The 21,028-nt window shown below is 52.0% G+C and overlaps 1 protein-coding gene across 4 annotated transcripts in view; it reads left to right on the top strand.

The window, feature by feature from the left end:
• The window catches only part of ACACB (acetyl-CoA carboxylase beta), an 85,171-nt gene that overhangs the window by 31,396 nt on the left and 32,747 nt on the right, over positions 1–21,028 (top strand). For all 4 annotated transcript variants that reach the window (XM_059676692.1, XM_059676691.1, XM_059676694.1 and 1 more), the window contains 17 exons: positions 3,056–3,188; positions 5,160–5,298; positions 8,453–8,562; positions 8,807–8,888; positions 10,082–10,180; positions 11,489–11,598; positions 11,703–11,813; positions 13,557–13,766; positions 14,019–14,189; positions 14,928–15,089; positions 16,171–16,334; positions 17,755–17,905; positions 18,007–18,110; positions 18,484–18,565; positions 18,975–19,120; positions 19,337–19,487; positions 20,554–20,688. In XM_059676692.1, the coding sequence (XP_059532675.1) occupies positions 3,056–3,188; positions 5,160–5,298; positions 8,453–8,562; positions 8,807–8,888; positions 10,082–10,180; positions 11,489–11,598; positions 11,703–11,813; positions 13,557–13,766; positions 14,019–14,189; positions 14,928–15,089; positions 16,171–16,334; positions 17,755–17,905; positions 18,007–18,110; positions 18,484–18,565; positions 18,975–19,120; positions 19,337–19,487; positions 20,554–20,688 (2,260 nt within the window). The remainder of the gene's footprint in view (positions 1–3,055; positions 3,189–5,159; positions 5,299–8,452; positions 8,563–8,806; positions 8,889–10,081; positions 10,181–11,488; positions 11,599–11,702; positions 11,814–13,556; positions 13,767–14,018; positions 14,190–14,927; positions 15,090–16,170; positions 16,335–17,754; positions 17,906–18,006; positions 18,111–18,483; positions 18,566–18,974; positions 19,121–19,336; positions 19,488–20,553; positions 20,689–21,028) is intronic.

Below are 21,028 nucleotides of genomic sequence, written 5' to 3'. Positions count from 1 at the left end.
TAGTCAATCAGCTTCTCGCCCCCCGAACCCACTCAGCCCCAGCCTCCCAAGATGCTGGTGACAGTCTCTGGACACACGTCTGGGCGGTGAACCTCTAACCTAATTCCTGGCAGGCCGCGGCTCCTTTGGCTGGTTTAAGAGAGTGGACGGAATAGCCCTTTCGATTCTGCTCCTGTCAAAGTCCCCCCACACGTCAGCAAAGAGATTTTACAAGAAAGAGAGAGCAGCCCATCAAGCCTGGGAGAACAGGAGGGGAGACGAGCAACGTTTGGGAGGATGGGAAGCGGGTGGGCAAGGGGGAACTGGCTCAGCAGAACCAACTGGGCTGAGGCACAAAGCAGCAGCGAGGAAGGCTGAGCGCCCCGGAGCTGCCCCCCTTCTTCGGCTCCTTGTGGCTGGGGGCTGCCCGGTTCTACTCCAATGGGAGGCAGGAGTTTTGCTCTCTGAGGGGAAAGGCTGATGGTCTTGGGCCTGGGGACTGACTGTGGGGCCTGTATTCCTAGCAGGAAGATAAAGGTCACTGTAGGTGCTGAATCCTGAAACTTGCCCTTTCCCCAGACCTGTCCCAGCAGTTCCCGTCCTCCCAGCCCAGGCTCCTCGCCAGCCTTTCCTCCGTGCAGGAGACCCAGGCACTTCCCCCAGGGGAACGGGACCAGCGAGGGAGGACGACTCTATAGATACTTGGGGCTCTAGCCGGTTTGACTCAGTGGATAGAGCGTCAGCCTGTGGACTGAAGGGTCCTGGGTTCGATTCTGGTCAACGTACCTCAGTTGCAGGCTCGATCCCCGGCCCTGGTCTAGGCACCTGTGGGAGGCAACCAATTGATGTGCGTCTCTCCCATCGATGTTTCTCTCTCTCTTTCTCTGTCTCTCTCCCTCCCTTCCACTCTCTCTAAAAATCAATGGAAAAATATCTTTGGCAAGGATTAACAACAACAACAAAAATGCTATTCTGTGGAGCACTTGAGATTTTAAAAGGAAAAAAAAAGATACTTGGGGTAATAAAACACAGACTTCCCAGAGTTGAGCTCAGGGTCCGGTGGCCTGACCACATTCTCAGCTCTTGTCATCAGCCCTTTAGTTCCTGCTCCTGGCCCTGAAGAAGTACCCAACATTTGGGTACAGTTTCTAATAGGAAGGCGGGCCCCAAACGAACAAGGGACACAGGACACGTGGGAGAAACAGAAAGCGTACTAGGAGAGGAGAACTTGAAAAAGCTGTTGTTGATCCTCTCATTGAGGTTGGCGAGGATGTCACATGCAGGCTGCACAAAAAGGAACATCTGCAGGCCAGAAACAGGCTCTGAGGCGGTAAGCACACGATAGCAGAAGTGAAAAACTGCTCTGGAGAAGGCGGAAGGGATTGCCCAGGAAGTAAAAAAAAAAAAAGGGATAGAAAGTAGGAGAGGGAGAAATGTGAACACTGTTGGGCCAGGTCAGCAATTTCTACATCCAAGTCTTAGGACTTGTGGAAAGAACAGAGGAAAAGGAGGCAGGGAAATCATGGAGGAAATACCTAAAGACCAAGTCCAGGATGTGAGTTTCCACATTGAAGGAAACTCGGCCCCACAGTTGGGAGCAGACACATATCTGAGCTCATCCCTGTGAGTCTGTGAGGACCGAGGACGGAGAAGTTCCCTTAAGCTTCTGGATATGGAAAAACAGGTCACCCACCACGTATCCAGGGTCAGAATGGCTCTGGCTCTAGCAGCCTCGGAAGCCACGACACAATGGCACCAGGCTTCCAAAACTCCGAAGGAGAAGGTTTTCCCTTCTAGAATTCCGCTCGCGGCCGGGCGATAGGGTCACATGTGAGGGCAGAAGACAGTTCTGGAACATGTGTGGCTGCAAAACATTTACCTCCCTGAAGACCTTTTCTTAGACAGCTACTCGAGGATGTCTCCCACGGAAACAAGAGAGCAAACCAAGAAGAGCCACACCATTGGAGATAGGAAACATCCACGTTAGAACCCACGTGACTCTGGGATGACAGTGACGAGGGAGAAGCAGCCAGAAGCAGGACAGGCATGTCGGGCGGCATCGTCGTCACGTGCCCTGCCAGGGTGCCCTCCTTTTAACTGGATGAAGCTACTAGAGGACATGCCCTAGCCAAACCAGGGAGGTCACCAAGATAGAGGGAGCCACGGGGTCCCCCAAATTAGGGAGCAGATCTCAAGGAAAGGCAACGAGAATGGAAGGACGTCAGCAGAGGGAGGGCCCAGAGAACAGCCAGTCTAGATGAAAGGAGAGTGGAAGATGTCACCAGTGGAGAGGATCAGTGATCTTATGCTGGGGGAAACTGCGAGAAGGAATGGGAGGAATGAGCAACAGTGCAAGGAAAACAATCATTCACTCCAGGCAAAAAAAAAAAAGAAAGAAAGGAAGGAAAATCTAACCCAGCCCTCACCTGTGGGTAATGATCTCACTCTTAAAACACTGAACAGAGAATCTAGTTGGGCCCTGGTGAGAGGTCGGGAGGAGGGCCGTGGACGGGATGGCCAAGTAAGAGCATTGATTCCTCGTTTCTCAGGGTAGGAGGGCCACAGGTGGTGGCTCAGAGGGATGACACACACACATTGTGCGGAAATGGCACAGAGCGATCCCTCTGCTGGCGGGATCTGGAGGGGGTGGGGCAAGGAACCCCTATTTTTTGTATTATACGTTTTTTTGTTGTTGTTTTCAGTTGTAAAATGTTGGTACACACAGAAAGGTGTATGAACGTTATCACTGCAGTCGAACACGTCTACAGTATTGGGATGTGATCCTCCCTCCCTGATCATACACTTGTACCCCTCTGCCAAGCTTCTTAGTGTTGAGTTCCTAAACAATGGGCATATCAAGTGGAAATTAATTTCAGATGAAAAATTGAAATGTACAGCTCGGGGTGGGTCTGGGGACGGCTCCTGCTTTATTCGTGTGCTGGCCTCTTCTTGAGTCTCCTGGGGAAATGAATGCTTCTCCGTGTGGACCTTGGTTTTATGGGTGCTGGGCACCCGACTTCCTCCCTGGCACCCCAGGCGTCCTTGCTCATGCGTGCCTGCCCTGTTCCCTCCGCAGGCCCAGCATGTCTGGACTCCACCTGGTGAAGAGGGGCCGAGAACACAAGCGGGTGGACGTGCACAGAGACTTCACCGTGGCTTCGCCAGCCGAGTTTGTCATGCGCTTTGGGGGGGACCGGGTCATTGAGAAGGTACAGATGGGGTCCCGCGCTCTGGGCGAGGCCAGGCAGGGTGGGGTGGAGAATCAGCTGCAGACGGGGTGCTCACGCTGCAGAGAGAGGGCGAGGGCCAGCCCTTGGTGAGCACGTGCGACGTGCCGGGTGCTGGGATCGTGAGCTTTTCACAGAGGAGGAGACTGAGGCCTCTGAGCAAGATCGGGGGCTCCGCAAAGCACCCCGCAGTGCCTCTGGCAAGGGGCTGCTTTCTGGGTTATAGGGAGGGAAGCATAAAGCCCAGCCCTGCCTTCCCAGGGCCTACAGCCCCCTCAGAGGAGAGGAGACCCGTGGGCGAGAATGGCAGTGACGAAAGGAAACAGCTAAAATTTGCCCTTTTTTTTTTGGTTAATTTTCACCCGAGGATATTTTTTCCATTTATCTTTTTTTTAGAGAGTGGAAAGGGGGTAGGAGAGAAAGAACGAGAAATATCCATGTGAGAGCATACATAGATTGGTTGCCTCTTGCACGCACCCAATCAGGGCTGGGGGGTCGAACCTGCAACCCTTTGGTGCACGGGCCAACTCTAACCCCTGAGCCACGCCAGCCCGGGCAAACTTGCCATTTTTCAAAGGGGAGAAAGTATGTACGTTGAACCCGAGGCAGGAGTTCTGGGGTCTGTCTGCTGTGGCCACGCATGGGATGTGACATCGGGCCTCAGTTTCCCCTTCTATAAAACAAAGGCCATCACCTCTCACTTCTCCAGCGAGATTTGCCTTTCAGAGCTTGTTGTGAAGATTAGTCAGCGATGTAAGGGCCTTAAAATACAGGGGCGGGCGAAAATAAGTTAATAGTAATAATAATAAATAATATAGTAATACAGAAATAATAATATAAGAATGGACTGTGTTTCACATGCTCACAGCTGTAAACCTACTTTTGCCTGCCCCTGTATGGATTGGCTCTTGTCAGTCAGGGCTTTGAAGCCGGGCACCTGATTTTTTTAGGAACCGTTTAATGCCGCACGGCACGTTTGTGATACAAAGAGGAATTGAAGCCAGGACCCGTTCTGTTGCTCTCTATTGCGGGGACAGCCAGCATTACTGCCTTTCCTCCTTACCAGATCGGGGCCCTTTAACCTTCAGCACCCAGAGGCAGCCATGGTGGGGGTGGAGTTCAGAGCACAGGCCAGACTGGAAGGCTGGGGTCCCAGCTCTGCCACTTACCAGCTGTGCGACCTTGGGCAAGTGCCTTAACTCCTCTGAGTTTTAATGTCTTCACTCCCAAATAGGGATAATAATACAATCTCTTTCAAAGGGCTGTTTCGAAGATGAAATGAAATACATTGTATTGTAGCTTAGTACATCCTAAACCAGGGATGGCGAACCTTTTGAGCTCGGCGTGTCAGCATTTTGAAAAACCCTAACTTAACTCTGGTGCTGTGTCACATATAGAAATTTTTTGATATTTGCAACCATAGTAAAACAAAGACTTATATTCTTGATATTTATTTTATATATTTAAATGCCATTTAACAAAGAAAAATCAACCCAAAAAATGAGTTCGCGTGTCACCTCTGACACGCGTGTCATAGGTTCGCCATCACTGTCCTAAACACTCCTAAAATGTTAAGTGACCACAATGGCGCCAAACGCATCAAAAATAATTTATTCATCCATCCATCCATTAATCATCCATCCATCCATTAATCATCCATCCATCCAGTCATCCATCCATCCATCCACCCATCCACCCACCCACGCATCCACCCATCCACCCACCCACCCATCTGGCCATTTATTCATCCATCCATCCATCCATCCATCCATCCATCCATCCATCCATCCGTTTATCCATTCATTCAGACTTAGAGTACCTGCCCTGTGTGGGGCCATGTGCTCCAGGTACTCCAGGAGCCTCTGCAGCCATGAGATGGACCCCAGGGTGGCACGCAGCCTCCGTTGCAGGCAGGTGTGCAGCTCTCGTCCCTTCCTCCGTTTCCTTGTCCAGGTGCTCATCGCCAACAACGGCATCGCCGCCGTGAAGTGCATGCGCTCCATCCGCAGATGGGCCTACGAGATGTTCCGCAATGAGCGGGCCATCCGGTTTGTGGTCATGGTGACTCCAGAGGACCTCAAGGCCAACGCAGGTATTTGGGCCTTCACTCCCTCCCGCTCCCGCCCCTCATGCCCTGTCCCCACCTGCCCTCACCTGCACCTACCCGGGCAAGTCCGTTCTGGATCCCAAACAGACTTCCAGGCTACCTCTCTCACGAGCCTGCATTTACTGGATTTGTTTTTTCTTCTTCATTTAATTAAAGTATCTGCTGATAACAGGAGTGACCTCTGTGTCTTATAAAAGTGCAGATGGTTCACGTGCACAGCGGATTCCCATCTGTGAGCGCTGTCCATGTAGCCACAGCTTGGTGTCTCTCCCTCCAGATGCTTTTTCCTGCCGATGGATCACTGTATTTCAGTTATCTGTTCATCCATTTGCCTATTCATTTACTGTCTCTGTGTCTACTAGCCTAGATCCGTGGTCGGCAAACTGCGGCTCTTGGGCCCCTTGAGTGTGGCTCTTCCACAAAATACCACGTGCGGACGCGCACGTACAGTGCGATTGAAACTTTGTGACCCATGCGCAGAAGTCGGTATTTTGTGGAAGACCCACACTGAAGGGGCCAAAGAGCCGCATGTGGCTCGCGAGCAGCAGCTTGCCGAGCCGCAGTTTGCCGACCACTGGCCTAGATCATTCTATAGGTATTGGACAATTTGCTTTTTGCCCAGAGCAACGTATCCCTTTACAGACCCTTCTCTACACAGCAGGCAAACGGACCTTTTAAAAACACAGCTCAGGTCCTGTCGGCCGCTCCTATAATGCTTCCGAGGCTGCAGTGCTGTCCTTATCACCAGCAACCTCAGCCCTGTCCCCTGAACCCCACCTCCCCACCTCTCCACCTTGGGCACAGGCCCCAGGCTCTGCCCTACCCTGATGCAGCCTCCTTTTAACTCACAGGGAACGGCGAGGACAGGTTTGATTGTTGGCTCCCTTGAGGCACGGGGACATAAGTCACTTGCCCAGGGTCATACAAACGGCATGCGACTATTCATTTTCAAAGGGAGAGGCAAAATGCGGGTGAGATCTCCCAAGAATAGCTATTCCAGATGCATTGATTCAGACTGAAGCCCAAAGGGGGTTCGGATTAGGATACAAAAGCAGGGGTAGTTATGAGAAAGGGAAGGGGAATAATTACATCAATAGGAGGAAGGCATTTCTGTTGGTGCAGATACTATAGTGATGTTAATTCTGAACGATGTTCTTAATCTTCAGTCCGGTAGCCATAATAACCGCTTTCTTGTTATCTTTGCAAACAGTTTCTTTTTTGCAACACAGTGTTGTCCTGGGCCCAGTCCAAAGGTTATTTTGCCCTTTTCAACATTCCAAAGATTTGAGGCAGAAGAGGTGGAAGGCAGTTCCTCTTGCTTGGCAGCTCCGGCTCCATTTTAAAGTGGCTCCGTTTATTATTAGCATATTTTATTTATTTTTGTTAATCCTCACCTGAGAATGTTTTTTCCCCATTGCTGTTCAGAGAGAGTGGAAGGCAGGGAGGGAGGGGGAGAGAGAGAGAGAAAGAAACATCTATGTGAGAGAGACACATAGGACTGGTTGCCTCCCAAACGCACCCCGACAGGGGGCAGGGAGTGAACCTGCAATCCAGGTACGTGCCCTTGACCAGGAATCGAACCCTTGACAAGGAATCGAACCCTTGACCCTTGGGTGCACGGGCCGACCCTCTAACCACTGAGCATACCGGCCAGGACCACTCATTATTTCTTTGACATGACAAGGCTGGACCCAGGACTGTCTGAGTCCACAGCCTTATCCCGTGAGGCTTCCCATCATGCTCAGAGCGAAGTCCCAGACCCTGTTGGCCTCAACCCCTGCTGGCCTCCTGGTGCCATCGCGTGCCTCTCGCCCTCCCTCCCTGGGTCCCAGTCACTCTGGCCGCCTCCGTTCCTGGACTGGCCTTGCTGTTTCCTGTCGCAGAGCCCTGGGGTGTCCTGGACCCTTTTCTGAGTGTTTTTCCCTGAAGCTCAGTGCACAGCAGGCCTCCACCCCTCCCTGGCCGACCTTCCTTCCGGTCTCCGCTCCTCCCTGCGCATCGCAGAGCCCAGGCACTGCCGCAGTGGGCGGTGATCCTGTTTGTTTGCTTGTCTGTCTTTTCCCGCAGGAGAGAGAAACTCGGTGAGGAGGGGGCTGGTCTGACTCCTCACTTTATGATCTCCAGGACCTCCGCAGGGGCTTGGAGTGGAACGTCTGGCTTTAAGGGCATGAATATGTTAAAATCAAAACACTGATTTACTGTCACAGGGATGAAACTTGAGGACGTGATGCTAAGTGGAATAAACCAGTCCCAGAAAGACCAACACCGTCTGATTCCACTTAGATGAGGTCCATACAGACAGAGGTCCAAGTCTTAGAGACAGAAAGTGGGATGGTGGCTGCCAGGAGCAGGGGAGGAGAAGGGGGAGTTGTTTCATGGGCACAGAGTTTTAAGTTTGTGAACTGGAAAAGATCTGGAGCTCTGTTTCGCAACAATAAGAATAGACTTATCACGACTGGACTGTACACTCCCAAAATGAGCAAGAAGGTCCATTTTATGATTGTTTGTTTTTACCATGATTAGAAGCAAACATTATATCTTATATATATTTTTTAACCTTCACTGGAGGATATGCAAACATTGTATTCTTTCATGACAAAACAATGTGAAGATAAGAGTTTAGGAGTTTGAAATAAAACCCTACCTCTAATCTCACTACTTGATAACTTGCTTCTTTCTTTTTGTTGCTCCCTCCAGGCCTAGTCCCCACACACGTATTGTTAATATATATTTATTTATTTATTTATTTATTTATTTATCTATTTTATTTATTTCAGAGTGGAAAGGAGAGGGAGAGAGAGAGAAACATTGATGATGAGAGAGAATCATCGATCGGCTGCCTGCTGCACAGCCCCCACTGGGGGGCGAGCCTGCAACCCAGGCATGTGCACTGACCGGGAATTGAACCTGGTTCATAGGTCGACGCTCCGAGCCACACCGGCCGGGCTAAACACACATATTTTTACATAGATAAAGTCACGTTCAGTTTTCTTCTGATTATCACACACGTCTGTCCAGTGTCACCCTAGACTCGTCCTGGTGATGCTTTCATTGGCCGTATGTGGGGGTGTCTTGCAGATTTCCCACGGCTGACTTCAGCCTCTCTGCTCTTCTCCCTTTTCTCTCCCTTTAACTCCAGAGTACATCAAGATGGCAGACCAGTACGTCCCCGTCCCGGGAGGGCCCAACAACAACAACTATGCCAACGTGGAGCTGATCGTGGACATTGCCAAGAGGATCCCCGTGCAGGTAGGTTGGACGGCGCCCCAGTCTGCCCCTGGGGCGATGCCCTGAGCCCTGGGGCAGCTGGATTCTGCACTTGGGAGGGGCAGAGGAGCCGGGTCCTAGAGACCCTGAAATCCAGGGCTGATGTGACCCAGCAAAGAGCTCTTGGTGTGTGATGGGGGTGGGTTGGGGGGGAAGTTGGGGGGGTGAGGGCGGGGAGGCCTGGTTGTGAAGGATGATCTCCGTTCTTGCCTCTCTGTGTTTGCAGGCGGTGTGGGCTGGCTGGGGCCATGCTTCTGAAAACCCCAAGCTTCCGGAGCTCCTGTGCAAGGACCACATTGCTTTCTTAGGTAGAGTGTGTCTGCCTCCGATACGTGGGGATCGGGGTGTTGACGGGACTCATCTCCGGGTCCGATTCTCTTCACGTGCAGCCCTGTAAGGTGGGCGGTCAGTTCGGTGTTTCCACCTCACATATTCATGGTTAGGAGCAAGTCAGTCCAGGGGTAGGTTGGCGCCCAGGGAAATGGAGCCGTTACCATGGTTTCCACAGTGGAATGATGCTGGGGCAAGCTGACCTCTGCTCGTGTTCCTGTTGGTACTGAGATAGCAGCCGTGTTCAGATTTATCACTAGGGTTTGGAGGTTACATTTTTTATAAGGCCATTTCGGGGGCTGTTCTCAGGCCTTTGGAATGCCTTAATCCCTTGGGACCAGAGCCCCTCATCTCTACTTTTTATTAGGTAAAACGATGCTTATTATCTGTGGCTATATTTGTAAACTCTGTAATTATGCTGACATCCTCGCATGGTTTAGGGGGAGTCATTTTGCTCTCACTTACCTCTGGGGCCACCACACAGACTTCTGTGTGAAGCAGTTCAGTGCAGATCAGCACCTGCTATTTCTAAGCTCAGCCTGGCGACCCGTGCCCACTGATGTTTTTTCTGTCCTTGGTCTTTGATTGGCTGTCACACAGGATTCTCCTTCAGTTGTAGCTTCTCTGGAGGTTGGTGGTCCAGCCCCCAAGCTGGCAATCTATACAGCTCACAGGCCGAATCCCGCCCACTGCCTGCCTTTTGTAAATAGTTTTATTGAAACATGGCCCTGCTCATTCACTTCCGGATTGCCGTGGCTGCTCTCACCCACCCTGGCAAAGCTGCATGTTTGTGGCAGAGACCAGCAGGCCCGCAAAGCTGAGTGTATTCCCCATCTGGCTCATGATGGGAAAAGCCCGCTCACCCCGGTCTAGTTTTTTGGGTGCTAGCTGGCCCTCTTGGTCTCGCTCTTTTGCCTCCCCCGCCTCAAAGTGACTTTTGTGTGTGTCCCGTAGCTTAGGTTGCAACTCAGACCAGGCGCACGGTCCACGGGCGCTGAAAGTTGACTGATGACGACGTAGCAGACTAACAGGCTGTTTGCTCCCTTGACTTGACCTTAAACTCCTTGAGCGCTTGGACCTGAATGTTGTTCTTTCACCGGACACAGCACTCGGCTGTGAGGGACTGGTGGCTGACTCGATTCTGCCTCCCCCCTTCTCCCCCATCCCTCAGGCCCTCCCAGCGAGGCCATGTGGGCCCTGGGAGATAAGATCGCCTCCACCATCGTGGCCCAGACGCTGCAGATTCCAACGCTGCCCTGGAGTGGAAGCGGTAAGGGACCCCAAGCTTCACACTCGGGGACTCCTCGGCCCAGTGCGGCTAATGGGAGCAGAGCGGGTGACAGAGCGTGCTTTTTAACTCTCTCATTTGAACGTTTAAAGTTATTGAGCACGTGGGGCACAGTTGCACTGTAGACAACTTAGAAAATAAATATGAGGCATACAAAAAAGGAAATGGAAATCGTTTATAATCCTGTGACTCAGTGGGGAACACTGGCTGCATTTTAGGTGTCTGTCTACCTTCCCAGCCTTCTTGCTAAGCACAGCCTCTAAAAAACCCAGCGATCTTATGTTTGCAAGTTTGGGACTTAATTTTTTTCTCACTAATCTTTCTATGCCAATAAACATACTTTGCAACATTTAAAATGCCTGCCTAGGATTATCTCATACGGATGCACCATGATTTACTTCACAGTCCTCTCTAGTTATACATTTAGGTTGTTTCCAGTTTACTTTGTTCTAACTTAAAACTACTAACGGCACTGGAAGCTTGATCATCTCATGTTTAAATCTCTGTGTACATTTTAATCATTTCCTTAGGATACATTTTTTATAGGGGGGTTTCTAAGATACCTTTTTATATAAAAATAAATGGGAAAAAAGTCTCAGGAGTCTCCTATTCAATTTCATTTTTTTCTAAAGATTGAATTTTAAATTTGGGATGGGAAGTGTTTTTTTCTTATTGTTTATTTTTTTTAAAAAATCTTCACAGGGTTTGGAAAATAATGATTCACATATTAATGATTCCATAGGGTAGAACTGGGATTTTTTTTTTTAAGATTCAGGTTAATACAGTGTTCTTGGTAGACTCAGTCTGAATTTCGGGTTCTTGTTGTTTTTTAATCCTCAACCAAGGATATTTTTCAATTGATTTTTAGAGAGAGTGGAAGGGAGGGGGAGAGACAGAGAGAGAAACATCAATGTGAGAGAGACACATAGAATGGTTGCCTCCCACATGTGCCCCTACCAGGGCCAGAGATCCAACTTGCAACCCTGGTATATGGCCTTGACCAAAACCGAACATGGGACCCTTCAGTCCGCAGGCCGATGCTCTGTCCACTGAGCCAAACCGGCCAGGGCTCAGTCTGAATTTCTGAAGCTTGATTTCCCACTCAGGGATGAGTCGGTCCTTAAGAAAACGAAAAGCCATTCATTAATTAAGCCGAAGGACTGTGTCTGTGTTCCGCTGGCCCGGAGGCCAGGTCTAGAGCAGCTCTGGTGAGCCAGGGCCTCGCGGTGTCTGTGTTGTGTGTGGCCCCTGCCGTCCGTGGACGATTCAGCCTCCTTTGCGACTCTGCAGGCCTGACGGTGGCGTGGGCAGAGGATGGCCTGCAGGAGGGGAAGACAATCAGCGTCCCGGAAGACGTGTACAACCGCGGCTGTGTGAAGGACATAGACGAGGGCTTGGAGGTAAGCGCAGGGCCGGGGGGACCGGGTGCCAGGACGTCTGCCTGTCCTGCTGGCGGCGGCCACGTCTAACTTCTAAAGGGGTCTGTTTGTCCTCTGCCTCCCAGGCAGCGGAAAGAATTGGTTTCCCGTTGATGATCAAAGCTTCCGAAGGCGGCGGCGGGAAAGGCATCCGGAAGGCGGAGAGTGCCGAGGACTTCCCCATCCTGTTCCGACAGGTGAGCCGCGCTTGCGTTGTTTCTCATCTTTGGGAATTGCCTCTCTCCATGTGTTGGCCAGCAGATTCTTTTTCTTTTTAAACAGTTTAAGTCTATTTTTAATGGTTTCAGAGAGGAAAGGAGAGGGAGAGAGAGAAACATCAGTGATGAGAGAGAATCATGGATCGGCTGCCTCCTATAGGCCCCACTGGGGATCGAGCCCGTAACACGGGCATGTGCCCTGACGGGAATCGAACCGAGACCTCCTGGTTCATAGGTTGATGCTCAACCCCTGAGCCACGCCGGCCGGGCCAGATTCTTCCTTTCAGCATTATTGTGTCACAACTGTGAGGGCATTGGCAGCAGGGTCAGAATATCTGTTTCTGACTATATTTGTCTATCAATAGAGGGGATGTTGTGTAAATTGTAGCAGTCTTGGTATTTTTAATGTTTCTAGATGGTCCCTTTTTATTGCAGGAACTGTATGGTTGAACCTGAACAACATGGGTTTCAACTGGGTGGGTTGAATTACACATGGTTTTTTTCAGTAACTACATTAAAAAAATTTTTGGAGATTTTCAACAACTTGAAAGATCTCATAGATGAACTGCATAACCTAGAAATATTAAAAAAGGAAGTAAAAGTATGTCACGAATGCATATAATAAAATATATAGATACTAGTCTATTTTATTATGTACTACCATGATATATACACATACATGTTTAATTGACTACTTATGTTAGCAGTAAAGTCAATAGTATGCTATTAGTAGTTAAATTTGGGGGGAATCAAAAGTTGTAATCAGATTTTCGACTGCGTGCTCATCACCCCGGATTTGTTCAAGGGTCAGCTGTGATTGTATATTTACTTAATTATAGCTGGTTTTCCACTATTAAAACATTGTGCCTATTTTTGACAATGTTTCAAAAATTATGCAGGGAATCTTTTTTTAAACAAATTCTGACCTGAGGATATGCTTCTTACTGATTTTAAAGAGAGAAAAGGGGGGAGAGAGAGAGGGAGAAACATTGATGTGAGAGAGAAACATCCAGTCGGTTGCCTCCCAAATGCGCCCTGAGCTGGGATTGAGCCAAAAACCTTTTGGTGTACAGGACGATGCTTCAATCAATGGAGCCATCCGGCCAGGGCCAGTAACTTTAAAAAAATTGTTTATATCAATTAATTTATATTTATTTAGAGAGAGGGAGGGAGAGAGAGAGAAACATCGATGTGAGAATGAAACATTGATGCACACACTCCTCCCCCAGACCATATGCCCCCTCTGGGAATTGAACCAGCAACCCTTCCATGCATGGGATGACGCCCAACCAACTGAGCCACCCTGTCCAGGGCATTTTTAAAATAATTAAAATATTTTCAGTTATAGTTGATATACAATATTATGTTAGTTTCAGGTTACTACGTAGTCATTAGACATTTATATGATTTATGAAGTGATCACCCTGGTAAGTGTAGTGCCCAGCAGACACCATGGCAGCACTAATTCTCAACCACGTTAACTCTCGACAGTACCTTAAACTCTTAACCAATTCCTACCCAACCCTTAACGGCACATTATCTTTGGGGGATGGGTTGTGGGGAAGTTTCACTGTCTGCGTTATGTATTTTCACACCGTTGGATTTAAAGCTCCAAGAATGTCATGTCTTGAGCATGTTACACGAGACTAGGGGACCGTGGAGGGCACCGTCTCTTGCTCCCTGTGGAGAACTTCCTGCCCAGCGGCTCTGCCTTCCCCGCAGGTGCAGAGCGAGATCCCGGGCTCCCCCGTCTTCCTCATGAAGCTGGCCCAGCATGCCCGGCACCTGGAGGTGCAGATCCTCGCCGACCAGTATGGCAACGCCGTGTCCCTGTTCGGGCGAGACTGCTCCATCCAGCGGCGCCATCAGAAGATCATCGAGGAGGCGCCTGCCACCATCGCCACCCCGGTCGTGTTCGAGTTCATGGAGCAGGTGGGTCTGCGGAGCTGGGTGTGGGGGCAGCGCAGGGGGGCCGTCCCAGCTCAGAGCCAGCGAGAGCTCCCCGTGGTCCGAGGTGCTAACGTGGGCTGGTACCCAGGAAGAAACCGGGGGCCCCTGGGGATGTGATTTCAGCCTGGCGTGGGTCGGAGTACGAGCTGTGTGGTCCCCCAGGAATTGACATATAGCAGGCCCTCCGTCTGCACTGGGTGGGGGACTAAGAAGCCAGTCTCTGTTGCTCTGCAGTGTGCCGTCCGCCTGGCCAAGACCGTGGGCTACGTGAGCGCGGGGACGGTCGAATACCTGTACAGCCAGGACGGCAGCTTCCACTTCCTGGAGCTGAACCCCCGGCTGCAGGTGGAACATCCCTGCACAGAAATGATCGCTGACGTCAACCTGCCGGCCGCCCAGCTGCAGGTGAGGAAACGGGCTCTGGGCCTGGGTCGTCTTCCACCCAGGACGGGGTCCCCATTCCACTCAGATCAGACCTGCCGGCCCCTCTGGACTGACTGTCCCTGGGGAGTAACTGTGTTGATGTGGGAGTAGCACTGAGAGCCACCAACGTAGAGAAGATTACGGGTTGTGGTTGGTCGCCTCTGTCTGCCATATGGTATATGGTGCTTTGATAAGGCAAAAGTCATGGACCTTCTCCTGGAAAAATACATTTTATGCAATTTCAGGGCCTTCGTGGACCCATGATGCCCATTTGAAGATCCAGAGAAGTGTTTCTTAACCTTTTTTTGCATTATTGTCCCCCCTAAGGGGCCTTTTTAGACATGATCCCCCCTAACTTCCTCCCCGTGGAATCTTAATGTCTTAGAACTACAGGTGCATCTGTGCTTTATACATACAAAGGGGGAGACTTTTTCCACCTCCAAGAGCAGATATTTGTCCCCGTGGGGACAGTATCACCCCCATTGAGAGCTTGTGGCCATAGGCAGGAAGGCCCGCATTCATTGAACGCAGTTTTTTAAAATTAATGTCTCCTTCCTTCGCTTCTCCCGCCACCGTCTGGCATGTTGTGTGCCTATCAGGCGCTCAGGACATCTGACATTGTTTGCTGCGCCTCTTCCTCCATGGCCCCCAGCTCCCTGCGTGGTGTTGGGGGCGGGGGTCTTGTGGGGCTGACAGCCGTGATGGCTTTCCTGATTTCAGATCGCCATGGGCGTGCCGCTGCACCGGCTGAAAGACATCCGCCTTCTGTACGGAGAGTCACCGTGGGGGGTGACGCCCATCGCCTTCGAAACCCCTCCCAACCCGCCCCTCGCCCGCGGCCACGTCATTGCAGCCAGAATCACCAGCGAAAACCCTGATGAGGCAAGTTGTGGGGGCCCCACGCCTCCGCCATCTCCGCTCTCCCAGGGTGGGGGGGACCCCCAGCATTAGCCTCAGACAAGACCCCCAGGCTTCTCGGTTCACAGATAAGGAAACTGAGGTGCAGGAGGGGACAGTCACGGTTCAGTGACACGGAGTGTGTGCCAGGCAGATCCCCTTCATGGGTATCACGGCTCATGGTCCGCCGCTGGGTGTTGCTACCCCAAATTACAGATCAAGAGGTCGGGGTAACTTGCCTGGGCACCTGGAACTCTGTCTCGCCTCCAGGCACTTCTGCCAAAACAAGTGTCTCCATCACTCACTTCAAGAGCCTTAATCCCAGAGAGAGGGTCCAGATCCACCCCCCCCCCCCAAATTACACTCAGAGGGGCCAGGCCATCCCCCAAGGGAATTCACGTGCCAGCATCAGCAAGGCTAACGCTGGATTTCCTTATCTGCTGGAATTGTCGTGACCCAGAATTGGAAACCCAGTCCTCTTTCGCTTAAGCCTTTACTGTCAACAATGCCGAGAGTATAAAATCAGAATGTACCTTCGCGCGGCTCCATCCATGGTCACTGTTTTCCCACATTATGTCTGGTAGCGGTTGTTTTTATTTTTTAAATACATTTTAAAATATTTTTATTGATTTCAGAGAGGTAGGGAGGAGGAGAGAGAGATGGAAACATCAGTGATGACAGAGAATCATTGATCGGCTGCCTCCTGCACGCCCCGCACTGGGGATGGAGCCCGCAACTCCGGCATGTGCCCTGATTGGGAATCGAACCGTGACCTCCTGGTTCATAGGTCGACACTCAATCACTGAGCCACACCAGCTGGGCTGTTGTTATTTTTTAAACTGTTTATGTAAAGTAAACAGTACGTGCATCGACGTGCTCACCTGGTACACCCCCAGGTCGATATGCAGACCCACAGCCCTGAGGAGAGGTATCAGCGTGTCCTGGATTGTGCTAAGTTTTGGGTTGTGGCCGGGCTTCTTAGGTTTTCCTAGGATTGAATTCTGATGAAAATAGTCTGAGTAGTGATTTCTTCCGTGTTGCTTTTTCTCTTTCGTCTGGGCTGCAGGGGTTCAAGCCGAGCTCCGGGACAGTCCAGGAGCTGAATTTCCGCAGCAGCAGGAACGTGTGGGGCTATTTCAGCGTGGCGGCCACCGGGGGCTTGCACGAGTTTGCCGACTCCCAGTTCGGGCACTGCTTCTCCTGGGGAGAGAACCGGGAAGAGGCCATCTCGTCAGTATCTCCCTCCCTCCTTTCCTTCCTCCCTTCCTTCTCTCCTCCTTCCATCCCTTTCTTCCTTTAAGAAACTCAGAGTTAGCCTGTGGCTTCAGGTGCAGTAGCGAGTTAGGAGAGCAAGGGACCCCCATTAATGCCCTGTGCCAAAGTCCAAGGACAAAGTCCGCCCTCTTGCCTGGATTTGAGATCCTTGAAGTAAGATGACCTCTCCAAGGTCATGGCTCTTGAGCTAATTGCAGGTTGACCTTGAAGGAGATCCAAAGAATGTTCCAGGTGATTCCAAAAGTTTAAAAGGTGCTGAGTACTCAGGCTCTTTTAAAAAAGGTGTGTGTGTGTTGGGGCGGGGTGGGGGCTGGGGAAGATGCCTTTAAATTTCAATCCCACAAGTAGGTCCCGGAGAAACCCGCATTCACAAAGAGGCCCCCAAATTCTGAGACACATCTTATCTTTTTTTCTGCCTTGACCTGGGGGCAAAAAGGTCAAAACCAGTTCACATTGTAATTCAGTATTCTTGTGTCTGTGGGTAAGTGTCCATCTGAGTGAAAAAATCCAAAAGCCATTGTGGACATTTTCTTTAAAAAACATTAAAATCCATCTGGCCCTGGCACGTAGCCTTGAATTAAATTGAGTTTGGTGGTTTTGATGAGGGGCCAGGCTTACTTTGCCAGCTTTGAATAATTCGTTTTTTTAAAAAAATATTTTTATTGATTTCAGAGAGGATGGGAGAGGGAGCGAGATAGAAACATCAATAATGAGAGAGAATCATTGATCAGCTGCCTCCTACACACCTCCTACTGGGGATCAAGTCCACACCCGGGCATGTGCCCTGACCGGGAATCAAATGGTGACCCTCTGGTTCATAGGTCAACATTCAACCGCTGAGCCACACAGGCCAAGCAGAGTAATTAGTTTTCATCATGCTCAGCAAAAAAATTGAGACCCTTGAAGGTGAGAGAGGATTCAGCATATAAGAATTAATAGGGGAGGGAAGGAGGCCACCATCCCAGCCCACTTCAGATGCAATGGCCTGTGGCTTGTCTCATGCTCTGGGACCCGGGATTTGAATGGGTCCAGTGGGAGTGAGGCAGAGTGACTGGCTGTGGTTCATTAGAATTCGAATCATGGTAATGAATCATGTTCATAGCAGTTGACAGCTACTGATCAGCGACTGGGTGCTTCACGTGGATGGTCTCACTTTAACCCGCAAGCACCTGTGTGAAGTCAGGGTTATTTCCCCATTTTCCAGATGAGGAAACTGAGCCCAAGATCACTTGAGCATTCAGTGCTGGAGCCGAGATTGACCCAGGGTATCCGACTCGGGACCCTCTTGACTTCCGTGCTGTTCTGGCTCTTGGGGAACCACGGGGGAACCCCGTAGGCTAAGTGGGAAACCAGTCCGTGTGCCTTTCCCCTCCAGGAACATGGTGGTGGCTTTGAAGGAACTGTCCATCCGGGGCGACTTCAGGACCACCGTGGAGTACCTCATCAACCTCCTGGAGACCGAGAGCTTCCAGAACAACGACATCGACACCGGGTGGCTGGACCACCTCATCGCCGAGAAAGTGCAGGTGAGGAGCTGCACACGCCTCCCCTTCGGTCACAGAGAACCCTCCCCCAGCTCCCTGGGGGCTTGGTTACCACGGCTACTGAACTGCGGGGTCTTTTCCAGGCTGAGAAGCCGGATATCATGCTCGGGGTGGTGTGTGGCGCCTTGAACGTGGCCGACGCGATGTTCAGAACCTGCATGACGGATTTCCTGCACTCGCTGGAGAGGTGGGGCGCGTGGGTCACTGTCCCCTTTTGGGGTTTGCATTAGTGGCAGGTGAGGCAGAACATGCGTTATTTGGGTGCAAAGCAGTCACAGGAGATGTGTGAACCCCTCCCGCATGCTCGCCTCTGAAAGTCCTCACAGAAACCCGGGCTGCCCTGGAAGAGGGAGGGTCGGCGTCCTCAAGGCGGAGGTCAAGTACAGACAGACAGCCACGTGCTTATTCGTGCTGACCTGGGACGGTTCTTGTTTTCTCGCCTTTTACTGAGACGTAGCTTTTTCCGAGACAGCCAGGCGCGTTGGGCTGCAGTCCTGGGACCCGGCCGCAGAGTTCTTGGTCGAAACCAAGGCTGACCGCCGATCTGTCTTCTCTTTCAGGGGCCAGGTCCTGCCTGCGGATTTTCTGCTGAACACTGTGGACGTGGAATTAATTTACGGGGGCATTAAGTACATTCTCAAGGTAATGGTCTGTGTTTCTCAAATGTCTCCAACACTCTAGTGTCCCAAATCCCTGGGCAGAGCCACGCGTGGGAGGCAGAGCCCTGGACCCCGTCTCCCTGCTGCCCAGGCGGCCCTGAGGGGGCCTGATGCTCGGGAAGCAGGAAGCGAAGGAGGGTACATAGTTGGTGAGAGATGGCCGGTGGGACCATGCCCTCGGCCAGCGACCATCACCCCACCCACAGGCAGGTGGGGTCAGCTTCTCCTTCCGGGCGATCGGGGCCTGGGACTAGACAGGCGAGGCGTCCACCTGGCTCTCCCACGGTGGACACAGCTCTAGCTCCTGGTCGGGGCGGGGCAGCTGCTGTTCTGGGGGCACAGGGGCAAGCAGGCATCCTGATGCAGGTGGGGACGTTGCACCTGTCTCGCAGGTGGCCCGGCAGTCGCTGACCATGTTCGTCCTCATCATGAACGGTGGTCACATCGAGATCGACGCCCACCGGCTGAATGACGGCGGGCTCCTGCTGTCCTACGACGGGAACAGCTACACGACCTACATGAAGGAGGAGGTGGACAGGTGTGTGGGCGGGGCGGGCTCTCAGCCAGAAAAGGGTTCCACCCTTTGCTCCCCAACTGGCTCCTAATCTATTTGTGGTGACCGTCAAATGCCACCATTTGGGAAAGGGGAGCCCCCCGAACTGCACACAGGGTGAGGGGCCCTCAGGGCTGCCTCAGGGAGAGAGGCTGCAGCGGGCCTGACGTGGGCGCCGGGGCGCTGCTCCCCCTTCCCCAGTTACCGGATCACCATCGGCAACAAGACGTGCGTGTTCGAGAAGGAGAACGACCCCACGGTCCTGAGGTCGCCCTCGGCCGGGAAGCTGACGCAGTACACGGTGGAGGACGGGGGCCACGTGGAGGCTGGGGACAGCTACGCCGAGATGGAGGTGAGCGCAGGGCAGGGCCCGGGGGTCAGCGAGGCCTCCCCTGTGCCCCGTCCCCGCTCCCCGAGGGAGGGCCATTGCTTCTGCAAGTGGGCCTCACCTCTTAACCTGGGCCACCAGCTGCGAATTCCTAAGAGCCAGTGTGCAGGGTTCAGCCCCGATTCCCTGCGGTATTTAAAGCAGAAATGCACACCTCCCTGGAAATGAGTAAGAAGTGATTCACGATGGCGATGGTGGCCTTTACAAAGTCTTCAGCCAACACCAGCAGGGCACTTACCACGGAACAGGCACCATTCTGAGCATCTTACCTCTTTAATTACCCCTTTAATCTTCCCAGCCATCGTAGGAGACGGGCACTACTTTGACCCCCATTTTACACATGAAGAAACGGCGCCCACGCGGCTAGAAACTCACTTGAGGTCAGGTATAGCCAGGATTCAAACTCAGCCTGCATTTCCGGCTGCCAAGGAAAATAATATCCTGACAATGGCAATGACAATACAGGGACCGTGGGCCAGACTATTCATCTTGCTGAATCCTTATCAGAGTCCTCATTTCACAAGAGGGGAGGCTCAGAGAGGGAGAGGCACGTGGTCGAGGTTGCAGGATGCGTGGGTGCTGGGGCTGCAGCCCAGGCCTGGCGGACTTGGGTGCCCGCACTGTGTGTACTGGGAGCACATTCTTCATTTCACAGTGTTCCCCAGAGGGTTTCTCGCTGCCTTGAGAAAAGGAGCAGGAACGTGTATGTTAATCACCCTACATACTACGATTTAATGATAGTTCTAAGAGAGAGTCTGTGCTTCCAAAGTAAAGATCAGTTTTCACGTCTGTAAAATGGGCACATAAACGTACCTCCCCGGCCGGCTTTGCAGATGGGGATGATCTGTGAAGAGCACCGTGACTGGCTTCCGGTGACCGCTGCTTCCCTCTGTCCTTCCAGCTTGAACCCTGCCAGGGCGTCATTCTGTTTAAATGCCGCGGGCCCTCCTCCAGAGTTACTAGTTCTGGGCGTCACACACACGGGCCAGCCCTGGTGGGCTCCATCTCGGGTCTTCTTTCCGCACAACAGGTGATGAAGATGATCATGACCCTGACCGTGCAGGAAAGTGGCCGGGTGAAGTACATCAAGCGCCCGGGGGCCGTGCTGGAAGCGGGGTGCGTGGTGGCCAGGCTGGAGCTCGATGACCCTTCCAAAGTGCACCCGGTACGTAGCGCCCGGCACAGCCACCCAGCAGGCTCATGTGGGCTCAGGTGCGCTCACGGCCTCCACCTGCCTGGTCAGTGAGCCGAGTAGACTCAAGGCTCCCGGCTCGTCTCCCGCCTCCCGTGTTCCCCCGGAGCCAGCGTGATAGGAGCACACGTGCCCTCTTTTGCTCAAACCCCTCTCAGCAGCCTTGGTCCCACTCAGAAGAAAACCCCAGTTCTTCTGTGGACCTACCAGACCCCACATCAGCTGCTCCCAACTTCTTCGGCTTTATTCTCTCTCGTGTTCCCCCTGCTTAAATAGACCAGACCCCCCGCCTGGGACCTGCACCCTCATCTGG

The sequence above is a fragment of the Myotis daubentonii genome, chromosome 19 (genome assembly GCF_963259705.1).
Source record: "Myotis daubentonii chromosome 19, mMyoDau2.1, whole genome shotgun sequence".
NCBI lineage: Eukaryota > Metazoa > Chordata > Mammalia > Chiroptera > Vespertilionidae > Myotis > Myotis daubentonii.
The sequence above is the reverse complement of the archived record's forward strand: the minus strand, read 5'-3'. Positions and strand labels throughout refer to the sequence as shown.